Here is a 27,500-nt window from a genome sequence, read left to right as displayed (position 1 = left end):
CCACTAGCTGGGGCTGTAGCTCCTAGAATGTCTACTGACAGAATACTGGGGAAAATGCTCTACTACCTGGATGTAAACACGTAAACATCAGTTTACATCAGTAGCTAAACTGGTTTAGATGTGTCTGGGGTATTCGTGTCAAAGGAGAACCATGGTCAGATAAAAAGGTGAGTTTATAACACGCAGCTAGCGAAGACGCTTCAGTTCAATGATGAAGTTCAAGCTCTTTGAAATCATTTGTCTGACTGTTTGTTCTAGCTGCTAAAGATCTCAACTCATGCAGATTAAACAGAAGAGAAATGAGGAATCCTGTAAGTATCAAAGTCTAGTTCAGGGGTCGGCAACCTTCGCTTCCTTTCATTTGCTTCATTTTGCCTCAGCTCACCTGGATTAAAGTTGATCGAAAGCCACAAAATCTACTTTATCTTTACAATAAAGACTATAGAGTGCACAAAATTTGTAGTTAAAATCCAGTGAATACTTATCTTAACTATAAGGTCGTTGAAATTATGAAATTGTACATTCTGATGTCCTTTTTACAGTTAATTTATTATGTGAATTTGCAGATGTGTCAAAAAAAATGTAAAACGTCAAAAATTTGAATAAATAAAATTATTTTTTGATTCCTCAAAAAAAATTTAGATTTCAAAAAAATTGCAAAAATACCGAATAGATTTTAAAATATTTTTTGAAAAAAAAGGTGAATTTTTTTTCTAAAAATTCAAGAATTTCCAAAAATTTTGAAAAGTCAAAATAAAAAAAATAAAAAAAAGTCAAAATTTTGGAAATGGTTTATTGAAAAAATTAAATCTAATAAATTTGCAAAAACATATAAATTAATATTTAAAATATTTTAATATTTAATTTTCAAAATAAAAATACTAAGAAAAAGTTTCAAATATAAACAATTTGCAAAAAAAAAAAGTAAAAGTTTAATACACAAAAATTTGCATATATTACGAGAATTTTTAATATTTCAAAAATGCACAAAAATTTCAACATTTTATGGAGAATACTTGAATTTGATGACAAATATGGATAAGTTGCTTGATATCTTCCCAGGGCTGTAAAACTTGAGGTTAGCCACAGGTGCATGGAAAGTTGGTGGATGTTGATGTTGTAGGAGGTGAAGTAGAGCGGTGGCAGGCTTTATTGACAGATGGGATGAAGATTTAGTTCAACTAAATGTTAACACAGGATTTTATCTAGTGTCAGTGTCTTTAATCATCAATACCCTCTGGAAGAAAAATAACAATTCTTTATTTTAATAATATTTTTTTAAAGCTACAAGGAGCCACTGCAGAGGAGTCAAAGAGCCACAGGTTGAAGACCCTTGTTATAAATGGTCGATCAGTGACTTCCTGATGTTTGGACTCTTTAGATCAAAAATAAACTTCTAACATTCACCAGAACCAGAACCAAAACAGCCTCCAGACTCCTGCATCCGTTCCCTCAGGGGTCTACGTCTGCACAGACATCTCTCCGCTCCCTCCACCAGCACGCTCTGCGTCGCCCTCTTTTCTCTGAGGTATAAAAACGTCTCAATTTCCATCACCACCCACTCCTTAGCTGTCGTTTTTAGGTCGCTTGCTTTCTATTTGTGCTTCATTTGGATCGTCTTTCAGCCTATCTGTTGCACCTGATGTTTCAAAGCTCCCACCGTGCCTCCAATTTTTCACATTTAGCTCTTTCAGCAGGCTCAGCTGCTGTCCAACAACATCAAACGCTGTTTACCGCTCAGCCTGGGGGAGTCTTCACTTTGAGTGGTCGGAGCATGAAATGATGTCGGGGGAGGATGTGTGCTGCATCTAAATAAGGACGTGTGTAAGCGCAGGCCGCTGTTTGCTCCTTTATACACTCACCAAGGACCTGATCAATACAAATCAATGGAGCCCTGTAAGGGCCTGTGTCCACTGACAGCATCATGTCTTAGGGCTTAAGGGCAAAAACTTCTTTAACATCAGTTAGTTGTTGCTGACTGTTGTTGTTGACTTCTAGTATAAACATTCATCATAAAAAGGGGAAGAGGAACTAGTTTTAGTTGTGGGTTCTTTACAGCAAGTAAAATCTTATAAACTGATGTTCAACTTTTGTGACATTTAATTCTCCTTTTGTCTTGTTTCTTGTGAATTTTCACCCCTTAACTTCTGTTTAACTGTTTGTTTTTGAAAATGATTACAGTAGTTTAATAGCTGTAAAGTTTACAAAAGTTAAGTTGTAAACTTAGCTTTTTTTTCATAAATGAATATCCTTCATATTATAGATTTGTGACTTCACTTTCGTAAATCTACATTCTTTTATTTCTGTTTCACGGTATGTTTAAAAAAAGTTGAAAGAAAAAAAAGTAAGTTTGTTAAAAAAGTGAAAGAGAAACCAATTTTGGTTAGAGGGTGCAGCCTTTGAAATTGACTGTCCTCCTTCTTGTGAAATTTCATCCTTTAACTTCTGTTTACCTGTATATTTTTTTAAAAAGATTACACTAGTTTAAAAACTGTAAAGTTTACAAAACATTTAGTTGTAAACTTTGCTTATTTCCATAAATTAATGTTCTGTATTGAACTGAATTGTCAATTAACTCTTGATAATGTGCTGCTTTGAATCTTTGTTCAACTGTGATTCAAAAAATATAAGAGGAAAGTAGATATACGTTTTATGCAGCATGAGGTTGTAAATTTTGCAAAACGTAAAGTCTTTGACTTTGCCAACCTATGAGTCTTATTTTTTCCTTTTTTCAAATAAATTGATAACTTTACTTTTTGGGACTGTAACTTTGTTAGTCAAGACTTATCTCATGTAAATTTTCACCCTTTCACTTCAATTCTTTGAATTTTTTTTAATTTACTACAGCTGTTTCATAAGTGTAAAGTTTCTAAAATGTAAAGAAGTAAACTTATTTTTGTTTTACCCCCAAATTTTAAGTTTTCATAATTTCATCTTACTGATTTGCAACACACTTTTGTTTAATTTAACTGTTTGTTTTTGGAAAAAAATGAATAAAGTTGTATATTAAACAAAGCATGAAATTTTATGAATATTTAAGACACAAACTTAACAAAATGTAAAGTCATACATTTCACTAATTATCATAATTATAATTACAGATAAGACGATTATCTTTTCTTTTTCCATTCTCACTGTGTTATTTTTGACTTGTTTCTCTTAGTTTACCCTTTAATTTCTCTGAGCAGGATATTTTTGAAATGAACAAGAAAAATATGTAAATTTTACAAAGTACAAAGGTGTAAACTTATATTTTTTTTTACAGATTGATATCTTTAATTGTTGATTTGTGACTGAATGCGTGTTTGCTTGTTTGATTTTGCTCCTGTTAATTTCCACTTTTGTCATTTTGTTTGAAAAAATGTGAATTTTAGAAATATAAAAGGAAGAAAGGTGTAAGTCTCGCAAAGCGTAAAGTTTACATTTGGCTTTTTACCATTAATGTGCAGCAGGATCCTTTTACATATTTAAATTTTGATTGTACTACTCTGTATTTCTTTTACCCGTTCATTTCTGACAATTAAAATAGAGAAAGATGAAAATTTTACAAACTATAAAGTTGTACACCTACAGAGTTATGGCGTAAACTTACTACTTGATAATTGTAAAGGCAGGAAAAGTTAACGCTCGTCTTGTAGAAAGATTTTCTCTCAGCATCTGTTCCTCCTGGAGTCTGTGAATTAAATCAAACTGTTTTTATTTCAGCTCTCCACAGTAAAACCAGACTCCAGCCCCTCGGGGACTTCCTGTGTCACAGTCAGACTGGCTCTCAGTGGCAGCAGGTGTGGGGGTACGTGGCAGCTGAAACACTGACAGTCATTGGTCCGTCTGAGAAGTCCTGGTTCTGATCCTGACCTCCCAGTGACCCGTCGTGCGTACCTGCACAGGTCTCCCTCCTGTAGCTGGAGGCAGCTTCTCAGACACAGACCCCTGAGAGGAAACTTCAAACCACGGAGCATCAACAAACCAACGGCTGGCTGATGCAGAGGGATGAGCTGAGCAGAGTTTGTTCTCCTCCAGTCGATCCGTCAATAACACCGACTGAGAGAGTGAGAGGCTGAAACATCAGTATGTGGGAGAACAACCAGAGACGGATGATTCCCAGAGAAGCTCGGAGCCAAAGCCGAGCAGGACCAAACAGAATCCTTTCTCTGGACATGGACTGCATATCAATAGAGCCGCACACGGCTCAGGCATGCTGATTACTGAGCGCGCTCCACATTCTGACTCTGCAACATCTGGGCTGCTGGACCAGACCGGCTCAGTGGACGAGGAGTCTGCTGGTGTGTGTCTGTCTGAGCATGTGTGTCCACGTGTGTGTGACCTCTACAGAGTGTGTCTATGATGGTGTGTGACGAACGGGAGGATTCAGCTGAGGAGGAGGAGGAGGAGGAGGAGGAGGATGCTGCCTTCATGGCTGGAATACCAATCAGGCCGCTGAGGGGCTGATTCAGGAACGAGGCGCTTTCGTCTCCCACGCACGAGTCAAGGTGGATGTAAAGGTGACGCTGGAGACAGCGTGTGACCAAAAGGTCAAAAGGTCAAAAGGTCAAGTCAGAGGAAAGGAGACATCTCCATCAAAAAAAAACAAACACAAACAGACAGAGAGTGAAGACATCAACGACGACTACTTTCAAATATGAGATCAGTAATGTCCATCTATCTATCTATCTATCTATCTATCTATCTATCTATCTATCTATCTATCTATCTATCTATCTATCTATCTATCTATCTTGTAGGGCGCCGCCCTGTTGGCTATGGCTGCCTTTTGCAGCAGCTCTCTCTTCTTTGTCTGTTTCTTGTAATTTTTTTCATCTCTTTTTTGTAATCTTTGTATTTGGAGTGGATCATTACTCTGTATGACTCATTTGTTGGTCATGGACACCAAACTTTTTGTGTCTTCAGTGATATTTTTACTACTTTTCTCCTGTGTTTGTCTGGAGATCCTACATGTAACCATGGCTGCATTGTTTACATGTAAACTCAGCTGTTAGCAGCCTGTAGCATGTCAATGCTAACTGGTGCGAAGCCTGATAGTTAAATAGATAGATTCTCAATAGATAGGTTTACTCATCTATCAAGAATCTATCTATCCATCCATCCATCCAACTGTTTTTCTGTTGATCCATCCGTTCATCAATTTGCTGTCTAAACATCCATCAACCCATCTGTCATCCTTTCATCCATCAGTCTGTTTATCAATCTTTCTGTTCATCCAACTATTTTTCCATTAATGGATCCACACATCTCTTTATCTCTCCATCCATTGATCCATCCTTCTATCCACAGATCTATCCATCACTCTATACATCCATCACTCATACATCCTTCAGCTAACACCTAACATTCTTGTAAACATGGATCTGTCCATCCATCCATCCATCCATCCAACAATCTTGTCATCCATCCATCCATCCATCCATCCATCCAACTATTTATTCATCCATCCATCCATCCATCCATCCATCCATCCATCCATCCATCCAACAATCTTGTCATCCATCCATCCATCCATCCATCCATCCAACTATTTATTCATCCATCCATCCATCCATCCAACTATTTATTCATCCATCCATCCATCCATCCATCCAACAATCTTGTCATCTATTCATCCATCCATCCATCCATCCATCCATCCATCCATGCATCCATCGATCGATCCATCGATTCATCCATCGAACAATCTATTCATACATTCATCCAACAATCTATTCATACATTCATCCAACAATCTTTTCATCCATCCATCCAACAATCTTTTCATCCATCCATCCAACAATCTTTTCATCCATCCATCCAACAATCTTTTCATCCATCCATCCAACAATCTTTTCATCCATCCATCCAACAATCTCGTCATCCATCCATCCATCCATCCATCCATCCATCCATCCATCCATCCATCCATCCATCCATCCATTCATCCATCTTTTTGTTATTCTCACACTTCAAGTTTGGCTAAACGTTGGTTTTTGCAGTGATTTTGCGCTCACAGCTGTTTCTGTCTTTAAATCCACAGACCAATCTTCACCTTCTGCTTCAAACTAAGAGACAAAGTCAGAGACAGGGGGTTAATTTGTCCCTGACAGTTACTGAGCACAGATGATGGTTGAATTCTTAAAGACGACCTCGAAGAATCGAAATCTTAACTTTGAGATAAAGTGTAAAAACAGTTCTCAACATGTATTTTTCTGCTTCAGTTTCTTGATCTTTGGAGACCGCTGGTTTGTTTTTCGACTAGAGTCTGAAGAGCAGCTTGTAGAAAGACCTCGAGTTAATCAATAATCTGATTTCTATACCAAACAAGTTTCTCGTGTCGTGTGATGCCCTGCTTTAAAAACTGAACTCAGTCGAGCAGCAGACCTAAGATAAAATCTGCCTCCAGCTAAAAAAGTGGATTTTCTTAAACTCTCCGAGTCAACAAATCTGTGTTTATGGTTCTGCAGCATGAGAGCGTCTCTCCCATCAGCAGAAACACCTGATGATGAAGCTCCAGGTGAGCAGTGACCTGTTGATCCTCACAGAGCCTGCAGAGCCTCCCTGACAGATATACAGCTCTGACAGGAAGCTGAGCTACGGCGCCGTCCCACGGGGCCTCGCCCAGACGGCAGCCTCAATAACATCCAAGCTGGGAACGCTTCCAAGGCTGGTAATGGATTCAAGGTGTGTGTTTTTCTCTGCCAGTGATGGATGGCTGATTAAAGGTCTGCTCCTAAACCTTTTCTGTAAGTGGAGCCTCACTGTTTCTCTCCGGGTGGATCGTTCTGAAATCTCAGCCGATCGAAAAGAAACAGAGGAGCCACTTCAGCCAATGAGCCTGTCTGCTGCTGCTGCTGCATCGGTCTGCAGGAGTCACCGCGTGAGGAGGGCAGAGAGTCTGAGAGGAGGTTACATGAGGCGCTCATAATCAGAGTTTTTCACCTGAGGGAGACGCTGGACTGAATACCTGCCTGATTCAAGGGGAACCATCACAGCAGTAAAACAGCTACACGTCACAGTCCACAGACCGTCTTAAGATAATTTATGTTAGGATGCTGTGTGGATTCAGAAAAGAGGAAGTGTTTGTTTGTTGGAAAGTCATGTAAACCCCATGTTTGACTAAATGTATTATAAAGACAACCTCAAAACGTCACCATGCAGCGACTTCCACTACAGAGTCACGCCGTGCAAACGCCTGAAAAATGTTTGTACGCTCCTTTCCACGCACAGATCGGCTTTTATCAATCTGAACGTGGGCGTCAGGTACGCTCAAATCCCACGCCAGGTCTGAGTTTGTGTATGCAAGTTTCATGTCGATGGATGGAGAGCAGAGTGCGGCGGGGTGGAGGAGAGTAATCAGATCTTATGAAAGCAGAGCGTTTTCAGAAATAAAAACTGATGTTCTTAGATTAATATTTAGATCCTTGAATTAGCTATGACACCAAGAATGTTTCTAACATTTCATTCCTCTTCCGCAAATCTAAAAAATAGTTTGATATGAAAGAGCAGCGCAAGCTATCAGCTGATTTCTACGTTTAAAAAAATGTGTTTCCTCTATCAGTTTACTTAAAAAACAGAGAGATACTGTTAACAGTTTTTAATACACTCACATGTCCATGATAAAGTCTGAGCAGAGAACATTCAGACGACGCTGGATCAAACTTTTAGCCTGGATTTTTTTACTGAAGCTGTTTGATTACAGGATTTACTGTGAAGATGACTATTTCACTCTTTACAATATTATCATATAAACGTGAACTGTGTGCTAAATGTGACTACTTCATAACAAAAGACGTTCATTTACATTAGATAATCATAAAACTCTGGTCTACCCACGCGTAACTGCTCACGATCAACACACTTCTTGTCCAGCCACCAAAACGCTGACCTGGTCCACTCCACTCCCTCCTCAGTCTGTGACAGGTTCAGGCTGGAGTCTGCAGCTTCTTTCAGAGCTCAAACACATCTTTAAAAGCCAACTTTCCCCGTTTCTGGACCTGAACGGAAACATTTGATAATATTGTGGCTTGTAACAGTCAAACATCATGGATTAATTAATCAAGGTATAAACGAAGGCTGTGTAAAATTGTTTAAACTCTGCTTGCAGGTGAGTTTTTTCTGACTCAGTCTAACGCCACTTTTCCAGCTGCCAAAAAATACAGCATCATTTCTCTCTACCTTGGTTGCTATTGTGTTGTTGATCTCCAGCACAGAGAAGTTTCCTTTCTCCAAGATTGATAAATGAAGGCCAGTGTGCTGAATTCCAGAAGAATTTTTGGAAATTAACGGGGATTAACAGGATTTTGGGAGAATTTACATTACAGCCCTGTTTCCACCAAGCGGTCCGGTTTGGATCAGTGCAGTTTGGTACAGATTGGATCAGTAAAACCTGATGCTGATTCCACTAATAAATCCAACGAAGAAGAAAAATGTGACAGTAAACAAAGAGGAACGATGAAGACATCCAGCAATTCGTCCTTTCTGTGCTTTCCATGTGTCTCTTTGTTACAAACAACAATCAAGCTTTGTTTCAGAGAAGACTGTGAGCTGCCAGGAGAAACACAGCAGCCGCTGTCACACAGGAAGTGACCATTGTTTCCACCAATCAGCAGACTGTGTTTCTAGCGCCACCTTCTGGGGTCAGATCGATTTCGTGTGATAACCCAACAGAAGGGAAGCAGAAAGTGGGACGGTACGGGTCGGTGATCTGGGGACCTGTCCTGTTTTTTGTTGAAGGAAACACCACACAGTGCGTGCTTGGTGGGGTATGTGAAGCGACATAGGGGGGCACATCAAAAAAAAAAAAAAAAAGGAATAAAAAAACAACATTATTCCAATACTTTTATTATTCTTTTATGGATTGTGTATTTCTAAAAAAAATCCCAACTACTGTCACAATTTCATTGCAAAAAATAAAAAACTAAAAACGTTGCAACATGCATTGCAATTTTTTCAAAAAGCTGCTGTGAAATCAGCCTTTTTAGTCGCAACAATCACCAAAAAATCTACAATATCCTGGAGGGACTGTTTTTGTATCCATGATGTGCGTTCAGAGACAATAACAGAAGTGAAAGTTGAAATTTTGGGGAAAATCTGAAAATACAAAAAATTGCCTGATCAACCATAACTGTCACAGACCCCTTCCAGTGCTTCCAAGGACCCCCTAAGGGGCCGTGGACCCTCTGTTGAAGACCTCTGCTCCAGATGATAATTTTGCGTCATTAGCTGATCATTTCACAGAGGATGCTTGTTGCGTTGCGTGTGGTTGTTTTGAAAGTAGTGGATTATTTGGCTGCTGGATTTAGATAATCCCTGTCAGACTATGATCAGAGCAGAAGCAGATGTTATTGGTGGGAGCTCCCATCATTCCTGGAGAACCTGTGAAGGAATATGACCGAATATGACAAAAGCCGGGGTTAAAAACCTTCAGCGTTTGAGCTTCAAACAGCAGATTTTAAGAATCCTGCTCACAATCCCAGACGGACTCGAAGCTGAGAGGAGGACGCGGGCAGACGGCCCACATTCCTCCACCATCTGCTTTCTGGCTTCAGCCAGGAGCTGCTCTGAAAGCAGATTGCCTCTGACTTAGCAAACAAGGAAAAACATGCTGCGTAATTATCCAAATGAACAAACCAGAGGGGGGAGAGGAACCTCGGCTTGAAGAGCATTGTTGATTTCCTGCATCAACAATTTCAAACGCTGGGGAAAGCTGCACACGCCAGGATCAAGACGTTTAAGTCATGCACCTGCGACGACACGCAATGCTACTCCGAGGGATGTTAGCATTGAGGTGTTTTCTCCTGCGACGCAACAAGAACAACCAAGAGGGAAGAAGTGGGACAGCAAGCAAATGATGGGGACACGAGGAGAAAGACAAAGTCAAACGAAGAGGGGGAGTGTAACATCCCTGCTCTGAGCCGAGGGATGGCAGGAGACCGACCCCGCTTCTCCACCTAGCATGCTTCCATCTCGACTTACCGCGGCGCCCAGAGTTCCCGTTTTCTAGCGGAGCGGCAGGCGCTGCCCTCCTCCTCCTCCTCTTCAAGGAGAGGTGGGCTAAGAAGCCTGCATGTGAGGAACAAGAAGGGAGGGAGGAAGGAGGGAGGAGGCTTTACAAATAATGTCAAGTTATCACCCAGGAGCCTCACCTGAGAGCGCCTGAGTCATGTGACCAAAGTAGCAACTTCTGGTCTCGAAATATGACGTGGTTAAAACCTGCAGTTCATACAGTGTCCACCTGAGGCTGACAGATTCTCTGTTCTCAAGAACTCAGAAATTAACTACGGAAATCGCATTTCCTCACAGCAAATGCGTTGAAATGCTGAGGAAGAAAAATGAAAAAAAAAGAAGCCAAAATCAGTGAAGCAGAACTGAAAATGTGGAAGGGAGAAAAAGAAGCAGAAGAAACATTAAAAACTTTTAAAGTAGTAGTAGAAGAAAAAGTAGAAGTAGCTCGAGTTCCTGAATGTTTAGATTTGTTATTATAAACAGCAGTATGAGATGAAAGGTTTCCATGGTAACCTGCTCGTTAGGCTGTGGATAGCATCACCTGTTTGACTTTTCACTGAGACAGAGGATGAACCGGCAAAATGTAAGGTCTGAATCTCCTGCCACTCTGCCAAAATGGTAAGCTTTATCAGAAAAATCACTTAGATCGTAAGAATCTGAAGACTTTGATGAACACAGTGATGTGTTTCTCATGTCCGTAGAGCCAGAAATGAGGTCAGGACAGCGAGCTAAAAATTGAAGTTACAAATGGAGCTGTGCTGAAGATATGGGTCAAAATTAAAATTGCAGCAGGTTAGGGGAAAATGAGGTTTTGTCTCACATTTGGGTATTTTTTGGCCAAACAGTTCAACCTTTTGCTAAGACAGCCCCATTGTTAGAAAGAGGAGAAGCCAGGGAACATGTTGATGTATTTTTTAAGTTTCTAGAGTGAAGATTGTGGAAGTTATTACAGTTTGTTTGAGAAAGTTGTAACATTTCAGGCAGCAGCCTCCTTCACTCTGGCTGATATCTCTAAGAGCAGGGATTTTTGTGAAAGTTTGTGCCACTTAAACAGTAAAATCTCAAAAACTGTAAAAGATATCTTAAAGTTACATTACACTTCAATAGCTGTAAGATTTGTGAACATTTTAAAGCAAAAATGGAGTCTGTAAATGGGAGTATGCTAAAGTTCTAGCATCTCAAAGTTTAAGGAGTTTTAGGTGGAAGAGCTTAAGTTGCCCATTCACTTAAATGGGGCAAATTTTGTCAGAAAAAGCTGAATAAATCAAAAAGTTTAAGGGTTAGAGATGAGAAAAGTCACAGCACCCATGTCCTGAAAAAGCTGAGTAGTTTAAAATTCAAATAGTGAAAATTAGTAAAATTTGAAGGAGTTTAAGCGTGGCAAAAAAAGTATGGAAGAAGAAGAAATGCTGAATCAGCATTTTAACATAATTTAGTCGGCCTATTAAAACTTTCATTGGCATCACCATGTGTGGAAAAGGTTTTCAGTTATCACACAGCAGCAGCAGCACCAACACTTTGTGCTGTTATCTGGGACTAAAGAGGAACCCAGCCAACTTAAACCCAGCCAGGAGTCAACCATCAAAACCAGACCAACACGATTATTCTGAAAGGGACCTACGACCCCAGGGATCATGTGGACAGATGAAAGCATCGACAGAAAATTGGGAGAGAGTGAATAAAAAGTTATCTGCACCAACAGGCACCAGGTTCTGATAAGAGATGAATGAAAATCCAGGCTGGACGGGGAAAATGATCTCCCTTAAGTATTTACACACACACACACACACTCTCACAGAAGCTGGAACACCAAAGAGCCGCGCTGCTTTGGCCTTAAACCAGGAAATGAGGTTACAGCCAGGCTGCAGAGCTGCACGTGTCACCGCTGAGGATTCCCTCTGTGATCAACATGAACTCTGCGAAACAACCAGGATTACATCATCAAACGTTACAGCGAACGAAAAGAGACGCGCAAAGACTTTCTATGACATCATCTCTGGGTTTCTGGATCCACGTTTCCGAGCCCCAAAAACATCCAAATGCTGACCAAACCTAAGTTTTGAAACCCTAAATATGGGAAACGCCGTACCAGAAACAGACAGGTGACACCATGGAGACTACGTCTATTCTTTACACGGCTTTTTTCGAACTGTAGTGCTGACTTATTCCAGTAGGTGGCAATAATTCACTTAAACTTAAGTTTCACCCCAGGTTGACTGGTCTGATGCATACTCAGATAGTTTCCTAGATTTTAGGCATTTTGCAGATTTTGCTCTTTTTCACATACAATATACTTAAAACAACAGTAAGCCCACTGCACAAAGAAAAAATGAAAGGATGTTCTTTCAACGTCATTTCTGGACGTCTAATTTTAAAACATTACTTTTGATTCAAAGTAATATTTTATCTGTTTTCCTGTTTACATTTTTTGTTTCCCATTTTAAAATAAAGATGTGTTATCTTGTAGTGGTTAGTTTTAATGTTGATGTACTTTTTTTGTTATATGTTATTGGCTGAAGTAGGACATTCAGTGTATATAGCAATATTTTAAGTCGTTTGGAACCTTGCCATACTTATGAAATCAGCCATGAGCCTGCACGTAACTTCTCCTTCATTTACCTGTGAGTATTTTAACATTTGGAGGTCTCAGTGTGGTTTACAAAGACTGACTGTGTTATGTTTCTGTGATAAAAGTTGAAAGTCTTATACCAATGTATGCTAACTGCTTGCATATCAATGCAATTTCCCAGGTATGTTAGCAACAAGCTAGCACTATTTTGTTTCTATTGTTTTTGGTAAATAAGGATGTTGAATAAGTTGAAAAGGAGCCTAGTGAAAATCCTGAATCTGAGTTTTCTGGGGAAACTGTTATCATCTGCTAAGCTAGGCTAGCTAGGGGATAAAGGCTAATGATATCGATGGATTAAACCATTTCTTCTCTATCCTCTGCCCCGTCCTGGCTTGATCAAAACAAAAAACAAACCAAAGGCCAAACAGAAAGCTGTTTTCAACTTTTCATTCAACCTGCATTAAAAAATGTCTGATAACCAGGAAACACGGGAGGTTTCTGCAGCTGCTCCCCAGAAACATTTTCTGTGACTTTGCTAATTTGAGGCCACATGAAATCGGCTGGAACAAACAAACCAGCCAATCAGCAGCGAGCACAGAGCCTCTCCTGTCACAAGTGAGCGGCGGAGGAGCTGAACGCTGGCGGGGGATCTCCCTGTTTGTGTCTGTGGATTATCTTCAGAGCTGGATACCAACAGAGCCAGCATGAAAACAAACCTGTCACCGGCAGAGCGTTTAGTCACAACGCTACCTCAGCAGACAGCGGGAAAAACACACAGACGGGGGCTCTGGGGTCGGGTTTTTCACTTTAATGTGAGCGCTGTGTGTTTTCAGCAGAGATAAAACCAGCTGGGAGGGAAGGTCCACGCCGCTGGAGTGACGGCGTCACGCAACTCTGCAGGGAAACGTTCGGTTGGTGTTCTGGAGTTTGGATCTGTCTTTAGTCGTCATTATTTTTTATTCCTGTTTGGAGCCAAAGTTTTTAAGATGCACAATAACTGCATTCATGACCGTCACAGTGTGTGTTTCTGAGCGCGCTCTGAAGAACATGTTTCATATTAAGATCTTTATCACACTATCCCTAACAGCTGCCATATTTTCTTCAGTGGCAGTGAATTCAGTCAGAAGCTCATCGTCTCACTCTGTGACTGAAACATCAACAAACACTTCAGCACAAACAGAATCCTAACACCGTCAACAAACATGGAAATACTTTCTCTACTGAATCAAATCCATGTCATGGTCTTAAAAACCGCTGCTCATATGAATGTGCAGATTTCAACACAAGAAAGCCCAAAAATCTTCTACAGAAAAGACAAAGACAAGTTTTTAAAGCCACTTTAAGGAAATCAAGGCTCCAGATTTAATAGTGTTGATTTTTAAAGAGGAGTGACTTTTACTGGAGCCAGCTGATGGCGCTATACTCCTAAAGATGCTATCCTAGCAGTAGAATGTAAACATAAAGCAGTTAAACAAAGACTCCTGAAAGTCAAAGCTGTTCCCAAATAACTTCAGTACGCTACGGTGGCCTGCAGTTGTCAGATGACTTCCAACGTTTTGGGTTTTTTGGTTTGTTTTTGTTATCAGGGAACTTTTTTTGCTAATTTTAAAGAAGTTGTGGTACACATCCTAAGTGTTACTTATTTCTAAAATATTTTCTGCATTGAAAGAATGCACATTTACTAAAAACTTTACTCAAAAAGTTGCCAAAAATATATCATAAATAAGATGATATATCACATTTTTGGGGGGTATGTGGATTTTGTTAAAGGGGTCAATAAACATTTTAGTTCCAGAAATCAGGATTGTCTTCTAATGGTTCAGGATTTACAGGGTTATTAAAATAATGTAAAATAAAATAAAATAAAATAAAATAAAAAAATTAGGTTAATTTAAATTAAATTCCTAAATTAACTAAATTATATGAACAAATTAAATTAAATTAAATTGAATGATAAATAAAATAAAATAAAACAAAATAAAATTAAACAAAATAAAACAAAATAAAAATATAAAATTGAATGAAATCACATTAAATAAAAAATAAATTAATTAAACTTAATTAAATTAAAAATTAAAATAAATTATTAAATTAAAATAAATCAAATTATTAAATTATATTATTACATTAAATTAAATTATTAAATTTAATTTTAAATTAGATTTAATCAAATTAAATCTGTAGGAATGTGATCGCTTTTTGCATAATCAATTAAACCCAACCTGAACTAAAGTTAAGCTCAAGGTGCTTCTCAAGCTTTATTATAGTTCAGGAAACTGCTTTGATCTGTCCCTTCAAAATAAAACACGTTGACTAAAACGATTCAAAAGCTGAACTTTATTCTCAGAAGTTCACAAAATGAATGTGACAGCTCTAATCTCTAAAATGCCATTTTATGACCTTAAGTGGCTGATACTCTGTCATACATGGCGTAGCTGATACCACCTGGTGGCATTCAGTCCAAAAGATCAGGGTTTCTGATTTGGCCAATCAGAAGAAAGCAGGCTTGAAGGAAGGGCGGGGCTTAAAGAGACAGTACTAGAAATCTCCTGTGTCAGACTGAGGCTGATCTGAGAGATATGTTAATCATAAAATCTAAAACGCAGGACAGGAAATTAACACCACAGCTGAAATGAGGCTGAGATGATGAGAAGCTGTTTACAGCAGGAAACTGAAGTTAACACAGGAAGCTGGATCCTATAAAATCAGCTTTACACACTGTGAACACACACTGTGACACACACTGTGACACACACTGTGACACACACTTCACCCTCACACTCCCTTTCTCTCCTCGTCCTGTCAAACCTTCAGAGTCTGAGCAGCGAGCTCACACCCTGATTGGACGCTCTCTGGGCTCCGCCCTCTTACCGGTCTTGTGGTGATGATGATGGTGGTGGTGGCGGGGGTGGTGATGGCGGTGGTGGTGGTGTGCGGAGATGTGGACGTGTTGGGCCAGGACGTCGGCCAGCCTGCCGCCCGCCGCGCCGCTCCCTCCGCTGCGCGTGGAGGACGAGGACGAGGAGGCCGTGGAGGAGGTGGTGGTGGTGGTGGAGGAGGTGCCGTGGATGGCGCGGCTGATCCAGTGCTCCATGCTGATGCTCCCCTCACGGCTGGAGGTTCCTCCTCCGCCTCCTCCGTCCTCTTCGTCACAGTTTTCTCCTCCTTCTTCATTGCCGTCACCGTGACCTTCTCCCTCTGAGCCCGAGGAGGTGTCTGAGGTGGAGGACAGAGGAGGTGAACATCAGAGCAGAGTTAGGAGCCCAAAATCTTGACTTATCAACCCCGTTATCCCAGATTTCAACTAAGCTTGTTACCCAAAGATCTTGACTTATTTGGCTGATTATCCAAAGATCTTGACTGATTGAACTTGTTTTCTTAAGATCTTCGCTAATTGACTTGTTATCTAAGATCTTGACTTCCACAGCTTGTTATCTAATAATCTTGATTTTCTCAGCCTATAGTTGCAAGATCTCGACTTATCCAGGTGACTACTTTTAGATCTTGATGTATCTTGCTTTTTATCCAAAGATTTCTGCTTATTTAGCTCCTTATGCAACGATCCTGCCTTACCCAGCTCAAATATCTTGCTCAAGCTCTATATCCCAAGACCTTGACTTATTCAGCTCATAAATCCCAAGATCCAGATTCATCAAGCTTGTTTTCCCAAGATCTTGATTCATCCAGCCTATAATCTGAAGATCTTGACAGTATAACAGCATTATCCCAAGAATTTAGCTGATTTGGTTAATTATCCAGGATCTTGACTTTTTAAGCTAAAGATCCAAATATCTTGACTTCCTCAGATTTTTATACCAAGATCCTGACTTATTTTGCCCATTTTCTTTGAATCTTGACTGTATTATCTTGAAATCATGCATTTTTCAGCTTTTTATCTCATAATCTTGATGTATCCTTCAAATTTTTGATTATCTCCTAACTAAGTCAACTCAATCTCCTTAGATCTTGACTTCCTCAGCTTGTTTCCCCAAGATCTTGACTTTTTAAGCTTTTACTCACAAGATCTTGACTAGTTTTCTACAGATAGGGGTTTTCTAAGTTTGTTCTCCCAAGATCTTGAAAACTTAATTGTTCTCATCCCAAGATTTAGCTAGTTTGGTTGATTATCCACAGATATTGACTTATTAAGCTTACTATCCTAAAATCTTGACTTCCTCAGATTTTTATCCCCAGACCCTGACTTATTTAGCTCAGTTTCTCAAAATCTTGACTTTTTCAGCACATTATTCTGAGATCATGCATTTATGAGTTTGTTATCTCATGATCTTGATGAATCTTTCTATTATTTGCCAAGTTCTTAACTAATTCAATCTAATATCCTTAGATCTTGGCTTCCTCAGCTTGTTATCACAAGATCTTGACTTATCCGGATCATTATTGTCTTATTCAACTAAGATCTTGACTTTGTCAGATTCAGCTCCTTATCAAAAGATCTCAACTCATGCGGCTTGTTTTCACAAGATCTTGACTTTCTCAGCTCGTTGTAAGAAGATCTCCAGTTATGCTGCGTATTATTCTGAGATGTTGACTTTCTCAGTTGTTTATCTGAATATCTTGACTGCTTCAGTTTTTATTCTTGCAGCATTAACACTTAACTACACTACAAGTGTAGATCTAAAGAGTACACTTAACTTTTTTTTATGTGTAATTTTTTATTTTTTATTTATATTTATTATTTATATTTTATTATTTTATTTTATTTTTAATGTTCTGGTGATCTGGCGTCACGGTGCCGACAGTAAATCAAGATCTACTTTTGTAAAATAACAAGATCAGACTGGAAACTCATTGTTTTTGTGGGAAAACAGGGTATGCATTGAAGTATGTCCACTCAGGGCTTCCATACTTGGCTCAAACAAAGAGCCAGTTTGAAAATGATCAAACACATGTCGACGAATCTTTCTCCACAAACACGTCCGTCATTGTCTCTGTTCAGAGTCACCTGAGGGGAAACAGTTTAAAGCCTGTTGTTGTGATCCAAAGAGTGTGTGTGTGTGTGTGTGTGTGTGTGTGTGTGTGTGTGTGTGTGGGTCGGACAGAGTGTGTGAAAGAGCCTGCTGTGTGTTTTCTGGGTGTGTGTTTGTGTGCACTGGTTTTGCATGTGATTTTCATAATGCCCGTGGCGTTGTCAGACCGATGGTGGCGATATGAATAACAACAGGAGCTGACCCAGTTCACACAGGTGCTCTTTGTGTGTGTGTGTGTGTGTGTGTGTGTGTGTGTGTGTGTGTGTGTGTGTGTGTCAGTGTGTTTTTTCTCCAGCAGACGGTCTGATGAAGGACAGTTTAACCATCGCAAACAGAAACTAGAATTACAGCTCGCCGACTTCAGCTCTGATCAAACATCATCAGCGTCACAGAAAGAGGATTTCACCGGTGAAAGGAAAAACACCAACGTCTCATTTTTCTCTCTAAAAACATTTTTGACTCATTTCTTTCCACCTGTAACACAAATACCTGACACACACACACACACACACACACTCAGAGTTAAGACGAGGGTGAGAGAAAACAGCTGCTGGAGGAATCAGTCGTCCTCCTTCACTCGCCATCCCTGCAGGAAACAACCTGCTGCCGGGCAACACGCGCTCCTCTGTCCTCACATGAACCCTACCGGCAGACAGACAGTCGCACGTGTGTGTGTGTGTGTGTGTGTGTGTGTGTGAGAGTGTCTGCTTCCACAGCTCCCTCAGGATGTGAGCTTTTTTAATCTGTGTGTCATGTGTGAGAGTGTGACTCCTCACCGCTTGTTTACATCGATCTCTGTGAAAAGGCACAAACACAGACATCAGGTGAGTAGTGTGTGAGTGTGTGTGTGTGTGTGTCCATACAGAAGCTCTCTCTTATGTCACTGATCGTTGCTTGTTATCATTCGTTGTCGTTAATAATTTGTCTCGTTATCTTGTAGGGCGGGGTCAATACACTTAACTCCTGATTCGATTTTTTGATGATTTTTTTTTGGGTGCGGTTTCAATTTAAATTGTAATTCTTCAGTATTTTTTGATTTTTGCAATTTTTAGGTCCTTTTTTTAATATCAGATCATCATCATGTTATTGAGCCTCGTTTCCACCAAATGGTACAGTACGGATCAGTACAGTTTGTACGGGTCGGATCAGTAAAACCTGATCCTGGTTGTGTTTCCACAGCCAACTGTGTCCTTCTTCGTAGGCAGCGTGTAAGCTGGATGCTGTTAGCTGCGTCAGCTACGTAATAGTGTGACGGCATAGCAGCGTGACAGAGTGTACCCGCTAATAAATCCACCGAAGAAGAAAAATGTGACACAGTAAACAAAGAGCAACGATGAAGACATCTAGCAAATTGTCTTCATTGTGGTACAAAGTGATTCTTTCAACCAATCAGCAGACTGCAGTGTTTCTAGCTCCACTTTCTGGGTCAGATCGGTTTCGTCTGGCACCACAACAGAAGGGAACCAAAAAGTGGGACGGTACAGGTCGGTTATTTGAGGACCTGTCCTGGTTTTAACCATTGACTGTAAAAAAAAATTGAAGTCCGCTTGCTCAGCTCGAAGTGAGGTCTCCACAAAAACTGCTCCCCCTGGTGGCTGGCTGCAGTATAGGTTTAAACATCCATCTCCCCAGTCATTCCAGATGGGCTGTGGTCAAACTTCATAAAATTAATCCACCTGGTAGAAATGTTTCTCACATCTGATTGTTGTGGTGATTTGAAGATATCATTTGGCTGTCTTGTATCCAAATCCTCTTTTTTTCTGAAAAGTTTAGTTTTCATTAGTTATACAAGGTTTAAAAAGAGGCTTTACGTAACGTTTAATGATAATTGACAGCTGCGGGATTGTAAAATATGTCTGGAGGTAGAGTCAAGAAGTGATTACACTCTCAAAAGAAAAAACCCAGCTCCACTCAGATTCTCCCAGAATCCCTCACAGTCTCTACTGCACAGACTCTGGCTGACAATGTCTGCTCCTGTGACGGAGGAAGTCTGGCTTCAAAATCATACAATGATAAATGGCCGAGCCACGCTGTCCACTCTATATACAGTCTATGGTTTTAAAGAAAGGAAACGCCACAAAATATTCACCATATGATGACAAACCAAACTGAACTGCTTGGTGGAAACAGGGCTTTAGATAGACGGAGAATAACATTTTGCCCTCTGCTGGAGAAGAGCGGTATTTTTTTCTAAAACTGCTTATAACCAAAGACTGAAATGAAGGATTTAAATTAAAAAAAAGTAATGTATTAAAAAATTGTGATTTAGAATTTTAAAAACAAACTAACCCCTTCCAACCCCTTATTATCTCATCACTCTGCATCCTGATAAAAAATGACTTCAGCAACGAACAGCAGGGTTTAAAAGAAGTCTTCATCCCAGAACACTACTCATTTCATCCACAGGGGTCGCCAAAATCAACAGGACATGAAAACGCCTGACAGTGTCTTTAATGATGCTCAAGTGTTGCCAGAAAAATAACATTTTGATGCCAATTTTTAGAGAGAAAATAGTTTAAAAAAAGAGCTGTCAGGTTTGACGTCCTTGTGTAGAAACTGTGAATAAAAATGACAACTTAGGCAAATATTGCCACATCATAATAAAGACAAATGTGAGCAAACGAGGTTTCATGGGTTGATGACAAACAAAGAGGGGGTGTGTGGAGGAGGAGGGATGATTTAAAAAGGACACCTGACACATCCAGGAGTCCATGAACAATCACCCACTTCATCCAAACTGAGGGAGCAGAGTTTGTGTCGTCTGCTCTGATCCATGAACCGCTCATATTTAACCTCCTGTCCCTCTGTGTGTAAATCATGCTTTGTTTAGTGGAGCCGTGTGAAGCTCCACCCTGCAGCCGGAGAAATAACGGCCTCATTAACACCCTCATTAAACCACTCCAGCCCCACAAAGACACGGACCATCGCCACCGCCACCCCCCCGACGGATCCCACGAATGTTTGTGCCTGTAGACTGAGTGTCAGGTCTTGTTTCAGTGTGTGTGGTTCAGTACCTGGTGGTGTGTAGGCGTCCATCGAGGTCTGGACCACCAGTGAGCGTCTCTTGGAGGGCATGGGCACCGCCATCTTCCTCTCTTTGTGCTTGGCCAGGGCGGCCTGTACGGCCTCTGTGTGAACATCTGGAGACAAACAGAAAAACATGTCACCGTGTGAGGCTGGATTCATCAGCATGGAGGATTGGTTCGTATAAATGACACAATGACCCAATCATGACCCAATCATGACCCAATCATGACCCAATCATGACCCAATCATGACCCAATCATGACCCAATCATGACCCATTTCACCTAAAGCTGAAGATAGCAGGAGGACGCTAATGTGTTCTTTTCTGTTTGGTACTAGATCATTACCATACCAAACCATACACAAAAACATAAATAATAGGTAAATTAGAAAAAAAATTGTATGTAAACATATATTGCATTATATCACACCAGGGACGGGTACTGAATTAGGTACTTTTATAGGTACCAACTGAATTCTGTCAAAGATACCGGGTGCTGGTACCATGTTTAGGAACCTAAATGCATCCTTGTGACTGTGAGGGAGTGGAAGAGTTGGCGATTTTCCATGCTGGACATGAACGCAGCATTGCAAGGTTAAATGTTGAAAAATAAATATGTATATGTTATGTTTTCAACATGTTAATATGTTAAAAAGAATCAAAATTTGATTATCAAACAAATTCATATTTTTTTTACCACAAAAAAACACAAAAATATCATATTGCAGTGGATTGTTTCATTTCTAGAGACCGGGATAATATATTGCAATTCATCAGATGATAACTTATCATAGGGTAAGTTATATAATGGTTTCCTGTGTTTTACTCTATTATATAGAAACCAAACCAAAAATGGACACAAATGTGATGACAAGACATTAAACCAAATTTAAAACAGCTGTTAGCTCACGCTGTCAGCACTGGGCCGTGTTCCCCTAAACCCAAGAGATTCAGTAAACATGGCTGAACATAAACTCTGCTCTGACTCTGGGAACTATTCTTTAGTTTCTGTCTTTGCACAGATCAATCTGTCCATGTCAGGTGGCTTTAAGGTGCCACGAGCAGTTTTTGGGTGAAATTCAGTCCTTGGTTTTGAATCTGAATCAGTCAACCTGTTCAGCGCCGTACCACAACCTGTTTGATATTCTTAATCCATCTCAAGAAACCAGCGCAGCACATCCAGACTTTGTTAAATCTGTCACTGAATATTTTTTTTATTCTTCTTTTGTTCCATCTGTGTACACTGCAGATTAATTCAGCTTTAAGGAAGGATTGTAACCTGGGTAAATGCTTTCTCTCTGGATTAATCTGTGGTAATTCCCTGTGTCGAGGTCTCAGGTTGGTGATAAAGACATGCAGCGGTCTAATAAGAAAACAGACGGGCTGCTTTTAAAGGTCTGGGCTCTGGATCTGCTCCAGACTTTATTATTCCCTTCCCTCATGCCGTCTGAGTTTGTTTGACTTAATCTGACAGAAAATAAATCCCACAGGAACCTTTCAACCCATTCAATTGAAAAAGAAAAGCAGTGTGAGCAACTTTAAAGCCCCGCACACGCTCACTTTCACACGCCGCGCGGCCTCACTCAGTCAGCCGTGAGACAATAAACGTGCTCTCCAGATTTAAATTACCCCCGTTCCCCGACATAAGCACACACATAAGACAAACAAGCATGTGTGTGTGTGTGTGTGTGTGTGTGTGAGCCCCACAGACGTCTTAGTGGTGTCGTTACGGGCCCGACAGACTGCGCCGTTAGCAGCCCTGTGTTTGTCTGCCGCCAGCGAGCGGACGGCGCTCAAACAGAGCCAGCTGTGTGAGCGTTATCGCAGCGTTTTATCTCCAAACACTCGTTCAAGAAATGTCTTTTCTGACGCTCCCTGAGCCTGATCCAGCCTGAAACCACAAGGCCTCATGGGAGCTCCTGACAGGCTGGATGTGTGTGTGTGTGTCTGCAAACTGAAAGTGAATATTTACCTGATCTGTAGCGTTCGTCTCTGGAGCCAGAAGACCGCCGTCGGTGGTAGCGTGTGGACGACGACGGGGTGACCGGCGTTCTCCTGTCCTGGCCGATGGACGGATCCATTCCTGGAAGAGAGGAGTTCAGAAATCATAATTCAGTTTTCTCTCTGTTTCATCCCTGGTGTTAATCTAAGCGGCTGTTTTACTGAGATCTGTTCTGCTCTGAGAAATCCCAACTGTGACCGGATCATAATCCAGATGTACGGCCAAGCCACACACACACACAGGAAGTCTGCACACACACACTCTGAGAGAATAACCTCCCAACACACCAATCAATACGTCTGATGATAACAACCACCCTGTTACTGACAGCTACGACCGCACAGCGCCGCTGATCTACGAGCATCCATCTCAGCCTCGCACTTCCACCCTCGTCCGTCTTCATTAGCGCTCTCGGCGCGGCTCGGAGTCTCTCAGCGCGGCTCGGAGTCTCTCAGCGCGGCTCGGAGTCTCTCAGCGCGGCTCGGAGTCTCTCTGCTGCTCAGGAGGAAGCTAAAAGTTGATTAGCCCAACCAATAACGACTACCAGCAGCGCTGCAATAAACAGCAGGTCTGGGAAATACCTCGCTCTGTGGTTCCCCCTGGGGGGTCTGGACTGATGGATCCCCCCCCTCCTGACTCGTCCTGTTTGCTCTGCAGTATCATCGTCTTCGTCTGACCTTCAGCGTCGCCCCCTGTGGCCTGAATGTTACTCTTGCTCCATTTATTTACAAGTTAAGGCAAATAAACAACAAAAAACAGAGTCAGAAAATCAGAGGGTCAGTTAAAGGCCTGTTAGTCAGAAGGCCAATTAGTTCAAATCAGAGGCCCGTTAGTCAGGAAGCTGGTCAGTCAGCAATTCAGAAAGCCCATCAGTAGGACAGCCTTTTATACTGACAGCCTGTTTATAAGAAGGCTTACGAGTCAGGAGGTATGTTAGCCAGAGAAAATAAAGGCTGATAAGTCAAAAAATTTAGAAGGTCCGTTAGTCAGAAAATCAGGAGGTCTGTTATTAGACCTTCTGGTTCTCTGACCAACAGGTCTTCTGATTTTCTCACTCACAGGCCTTCTGACTAATGAGCCTTCTAAATAACAGGCGAAGTGATTATCTGACCAACAAGCCTTCTGATTTCTGACCAACAAGCTATCTGAATAACAGGCCTTCCGATTTTTGGATAAACAAGCCTTTGAACAATAGGTCTTCTGACAAATGAGCCTTCTGACTAACAGGCCTTCTATTTTTTGACTATCAGGTCTTCTGATTCTCTGACATACGAGTCTTCTGACTAAGAGGCCTTCTTATTTTCTCTCCAGCAGACCTAATGTTTCTCTGGTTAACAGACCTGTTGGTTCTCCTGCTTACGAGCCTTCTGACAACAAACCTGCTCACTAACAAACCTTCTGACTAACAAACCTTCTGACTAACAAGTCTTCTGACTAACAAAACTTCTGACTAACAAACCTTCTGACTAACAAACTTTCTGACTAACAAACCTTCTGACTAACAGGTCTTCTGACTTACAAGCCTTCTGACTAACAAACTTTCTGACTAACAAAACTTCTGACTAACAAACTTTCTGACTAACAGACCCTCTGACTAACAAAACTTCTGACTAACAAACTTTCTGACTAACAAACCCTCTGACTAACAAACTTTCTGACTAACAAACCTTCTGACTAACAAGCCTTTTAACTAACAGGTCTTCTGACCAACAAACCTTCTGACTAACAGGTCTTCTGACTTACAAGTCTTCTGACTAACAAACCTTCTGACTAACAAACCCTCTGACTAACAAACCTTCTGATATTCTGACTAACAGGCTTTTTGGTTCTTTGACTAACAGGCCTTCTGATTTTCTAACTCACAGACCTTCTAACTAACAGCTCTCCTGACTAATGAGCCTTCTGATCATCTGACCAACAGATCTCTTGATTATCAGACTCACAGGCCTTTTGATTTTCTGACTAACAGGCCCTCTGAGAACAGGGTGGAGCTATAGGAGTATTCCTTGGTTTCTAAAGCTTCAGATCGTTTTCCTTTGTGAACTGGGATTTTCTCGTCTTATGAACTTAGTGTTTGTCTCTGATTCCATCCTATGATACAGTCACTCAGTTTGGTAAATGTCTGTGATCGAGGGCGGGAGATTAAAGTCACAGAAGTTATGAGGACGGTGGTAAAGCAGCAGACGTTCGGACTGAGATCTCTGTAGTTCCCCAGTTCTGTCAAATCCATTCGATTCTTCTTTCAACGAACACCTCGAACACTTCAAACCCAGAGATAAGAGCTCACAGTCACACAAAGACACCTCACAGGAAATCAATGCAGGCCCCTCATCCATTCTCTGTCTGTCAGAGTCTGCCAGCAGGAGGACACTTAATCCATGACAGGAAGCTGGAGAGGGGACGAGGACAAACCTTGATACCATAGTCCATCAAACGTCCTGAAAAGTCCTCAAACTACTTTCTGAGATGTTTCCTCTGACATGAACGAGATGGAGTCAGAGAATTTAAACTTTAACGCTTTAAAACCATCAGAGCGTTTTACAAGTCCTCTTTAAATTACCGTAACTCCTCAAAGATATGAGCAAGTGAAAAAATTCTCTTTCGGCGGACTCGGCCTAATCTGGACTATGAAGCCGTGTTAATCTGGTTTACTGAGGGAATCCAGCTCTTTGAACAGTGTGAACGCTTTAATCAAAGCACATCAGCAGAAATGTGGATCCAGCTCCACGGATTAACAGGCCTGAGAGACTGTGTGTGTGTGTGTGTGTGTGTGTGTGTGTGTGTGTGTGTGTGTGTGTGTGTGTGTGTGACAGAGAGAAAGGGACTATTGTGCTGCTCAGTGTGTGAGAGAAAGAGGTTTTTATGGGTCTTCATGAGCACGAATGTGTGTTACGAGCACACACACACACTAGGAATGAGCAGTGTGAGCTCAGAGTACAGTGTGTGTCCATGTGTGTGTGTGTGGCAGAGCACTGAGGAGTGTGTGTGTGTCATCCGGTTCCCCAAAGTGAAGTAGGGGCGACCCCTACCCGGGCCTGGATGTGAATACCAAACATGTTCTCCATCCCACACCCCTCATTCCTTCCCATAATGCACTTCCTGACATCCATCTATCCTCTACACACACACACACACACACACACAATAATCCAGTAATAGCTCTGGCAGTGTCAGTGTGTCTGCTGGTCTCTGGTGACTCTCAGGTTCAGTCTCAGCGCTCGGTCTGATCTGGTCTAAACTGAAGGATGGACTTAGACGTCCTGTGGTTGGACTCACAAACATGGTGCTCTCTTTATTCTGATTCTGACTGATTGACGGCTCACCTGGCCAGGTGTTAGAAAGGTGAGAGTCAGTTTACCTGGGGATTGAGGGAAGAAGGATCCAATCAGCTTGGAGCGTTTCTTCTCATAGCCCTTCTGTGTGATGTCACCTGGAAAGGCAGAAAGAGAAGACGTTAACTCTGCGAAGTCGTCTACACGCAGTCAGTTTGAAGGTCTGAATCAGAGGAAATTAGTCTGTTTAAACTTTATCAACATTAAAGAAAAACATCTCAAACTGTCACATCGTCTCATCAAACATTCGGCCTGTTTCAGAGACAACGGCCCAAAACGGCAAAACAAAACGCTGACGTAGAGGAAGCCGCTGTCTCATTATGTTAACTCATTCTGTTCATTCAACCAAGACCAGATGGTGTGTGTGTGTGTGTGTGTGTGTGTGTGTGTGTGTGTGTGTGTGTGTGTGTGTGTGTGTGTGTGTGTGTGTGTGTGTGTGTGTGTGTGTGTGTTTGTGCATACATTTGGGATTTCGAGCACTGCTGATGCTCTTGATTCACCTTTCACGGTGCGACGAACTGCTTTAAAACACGCTGACTGAAAAATGAAGCCCACACCTGACACACCATCAGCAGATTTACACACACACACACACACACACACACACACACACACACACACACACACACACACACGTGAACTTCTTCCAGTCAATTTTTACCCTGGGGGGGGGGTCAAGGCGTTGGGAGTTCACATTCACAGTCACTTTTAAAAAGAAGTTGATCACAGGAGAACATGACAAACCTGAGATTTAATGACGTGTATCCTGATTAAAAAATAAACTCTTCACCGTCTAACACATGAAACAACTAAAAAGACTCACAACCTCAAACTCTTCGTGTTCTGTCCACAACATCCACGGATTAAACCCACACACTGTAAAAAAGCGTCGGTGAATTTATTTCTAGTCAGAGAATCAAACACAACATTCTGTGTTTCATGAATCAAAACTGTTTAAGTCACTTTGGTCCATCTCACCCCAGAACTCTACCTCACTTTATTCTGAGTAGATACTGGAACACATACTAGTACATTTATATGATTCTGGTCAGTATTCTAGAATTCTTAAAACATTCTAGAATCCTGCGAAATTCAAAAATTCTAGAGTTTTGATGGAATTCTTGAAATCTGGTACTATCCCAGAACTCTGGTGACATTCAAGAGCTATATTTAAGTTCCAGGAATCTGGAAAATTTGCATATTTTGAAAAAAAAAAAAACATTTCAAAATTTTTGTAACATTCTAGAACTTTGTTTATGTTCCAGAATTCTGATAACATTCTCGAAATCTGACACTATTCCAGAACTCTGGTAACATTCCAAAACTCTCTTGAATTCTTCAACATTTCATATATCTGGTAAAGTTCTGGAATATTTATAACATCACCCAATATCGTAATCATCTAGATTTATGGCAACATTCCAGAACTTTGCCTACGTTCTAGAGATATGGATGCTTTACATCAAATTCTACCAGACAAGAATTCTACTAACATTCCCGAATTCCATCACTATTCCATAATTTTGATGACATTCCAGAGCTTTGCAAAAAAATTCTAACATACAAGAATTCTAGCAACATTCCCAAAT

General features: G+C 40.9%; 1 protein-coding gene across 2 annotated transcripts in view; it reads right to left on the bottom strand.

Moving 5' to 3' along the window:
* The window catches only part of LOC141804021 (disco-interacting protein 2 homolog C), a 148,087-nt gene that overhangs the window by 47,536 nt on the left and 73,051 nt on the right, over window positions 1-27,500 (bottom strand). For both annotated transcript variants that reach the window (XM_074688222.1, XM_074688223.1), the window contains exons 2-5: window positions 25,938-26,009; window positions 22,550-22,660; window positions 20,565-20,690; window positions 15,434-15,778 (exon numbers count right to left, since the gene is read on the bottom strand). In XM_074688222.1, coding sequence (XP_074544323.1) covers window positions 15,434-15,778; window positions 20,565-20,690; window positions 22,550-22,660; window positions 25,938-26,009 — 654 coding nt within the window. The remainder of the gene's footprint in view (window positions 1-15,433; window positions 15,779-20,564; window positions 20,691-22,549; window positions 22,661-25,937; window positions 26,010-27,500) is intronic.

The sequence above is a fragment of the Halichoeres trimaculatus genome, unplaced genomic scaffold, assembly GCF_033239565.1.
Source record: "Halichoeres trimaculatus isolate MK-OKI-2021-1 unplaced genomic scaffold, fHalTri1.1 fHalTri1_scaffold_15, whole genome shotgun sequence".
Classification (NCBI taxonomy): Eukaryota; Metazoa; Chordata; class Actinopteri; order Labriformes; family Labridae; genus Halichoeres; species Halichoeres trimaculatus.
The sequence above is the reverse complement of the archived record's forward strand: the minus strand, read 5'-3'. Positions and strand labels throughout refer to the sequence as shown.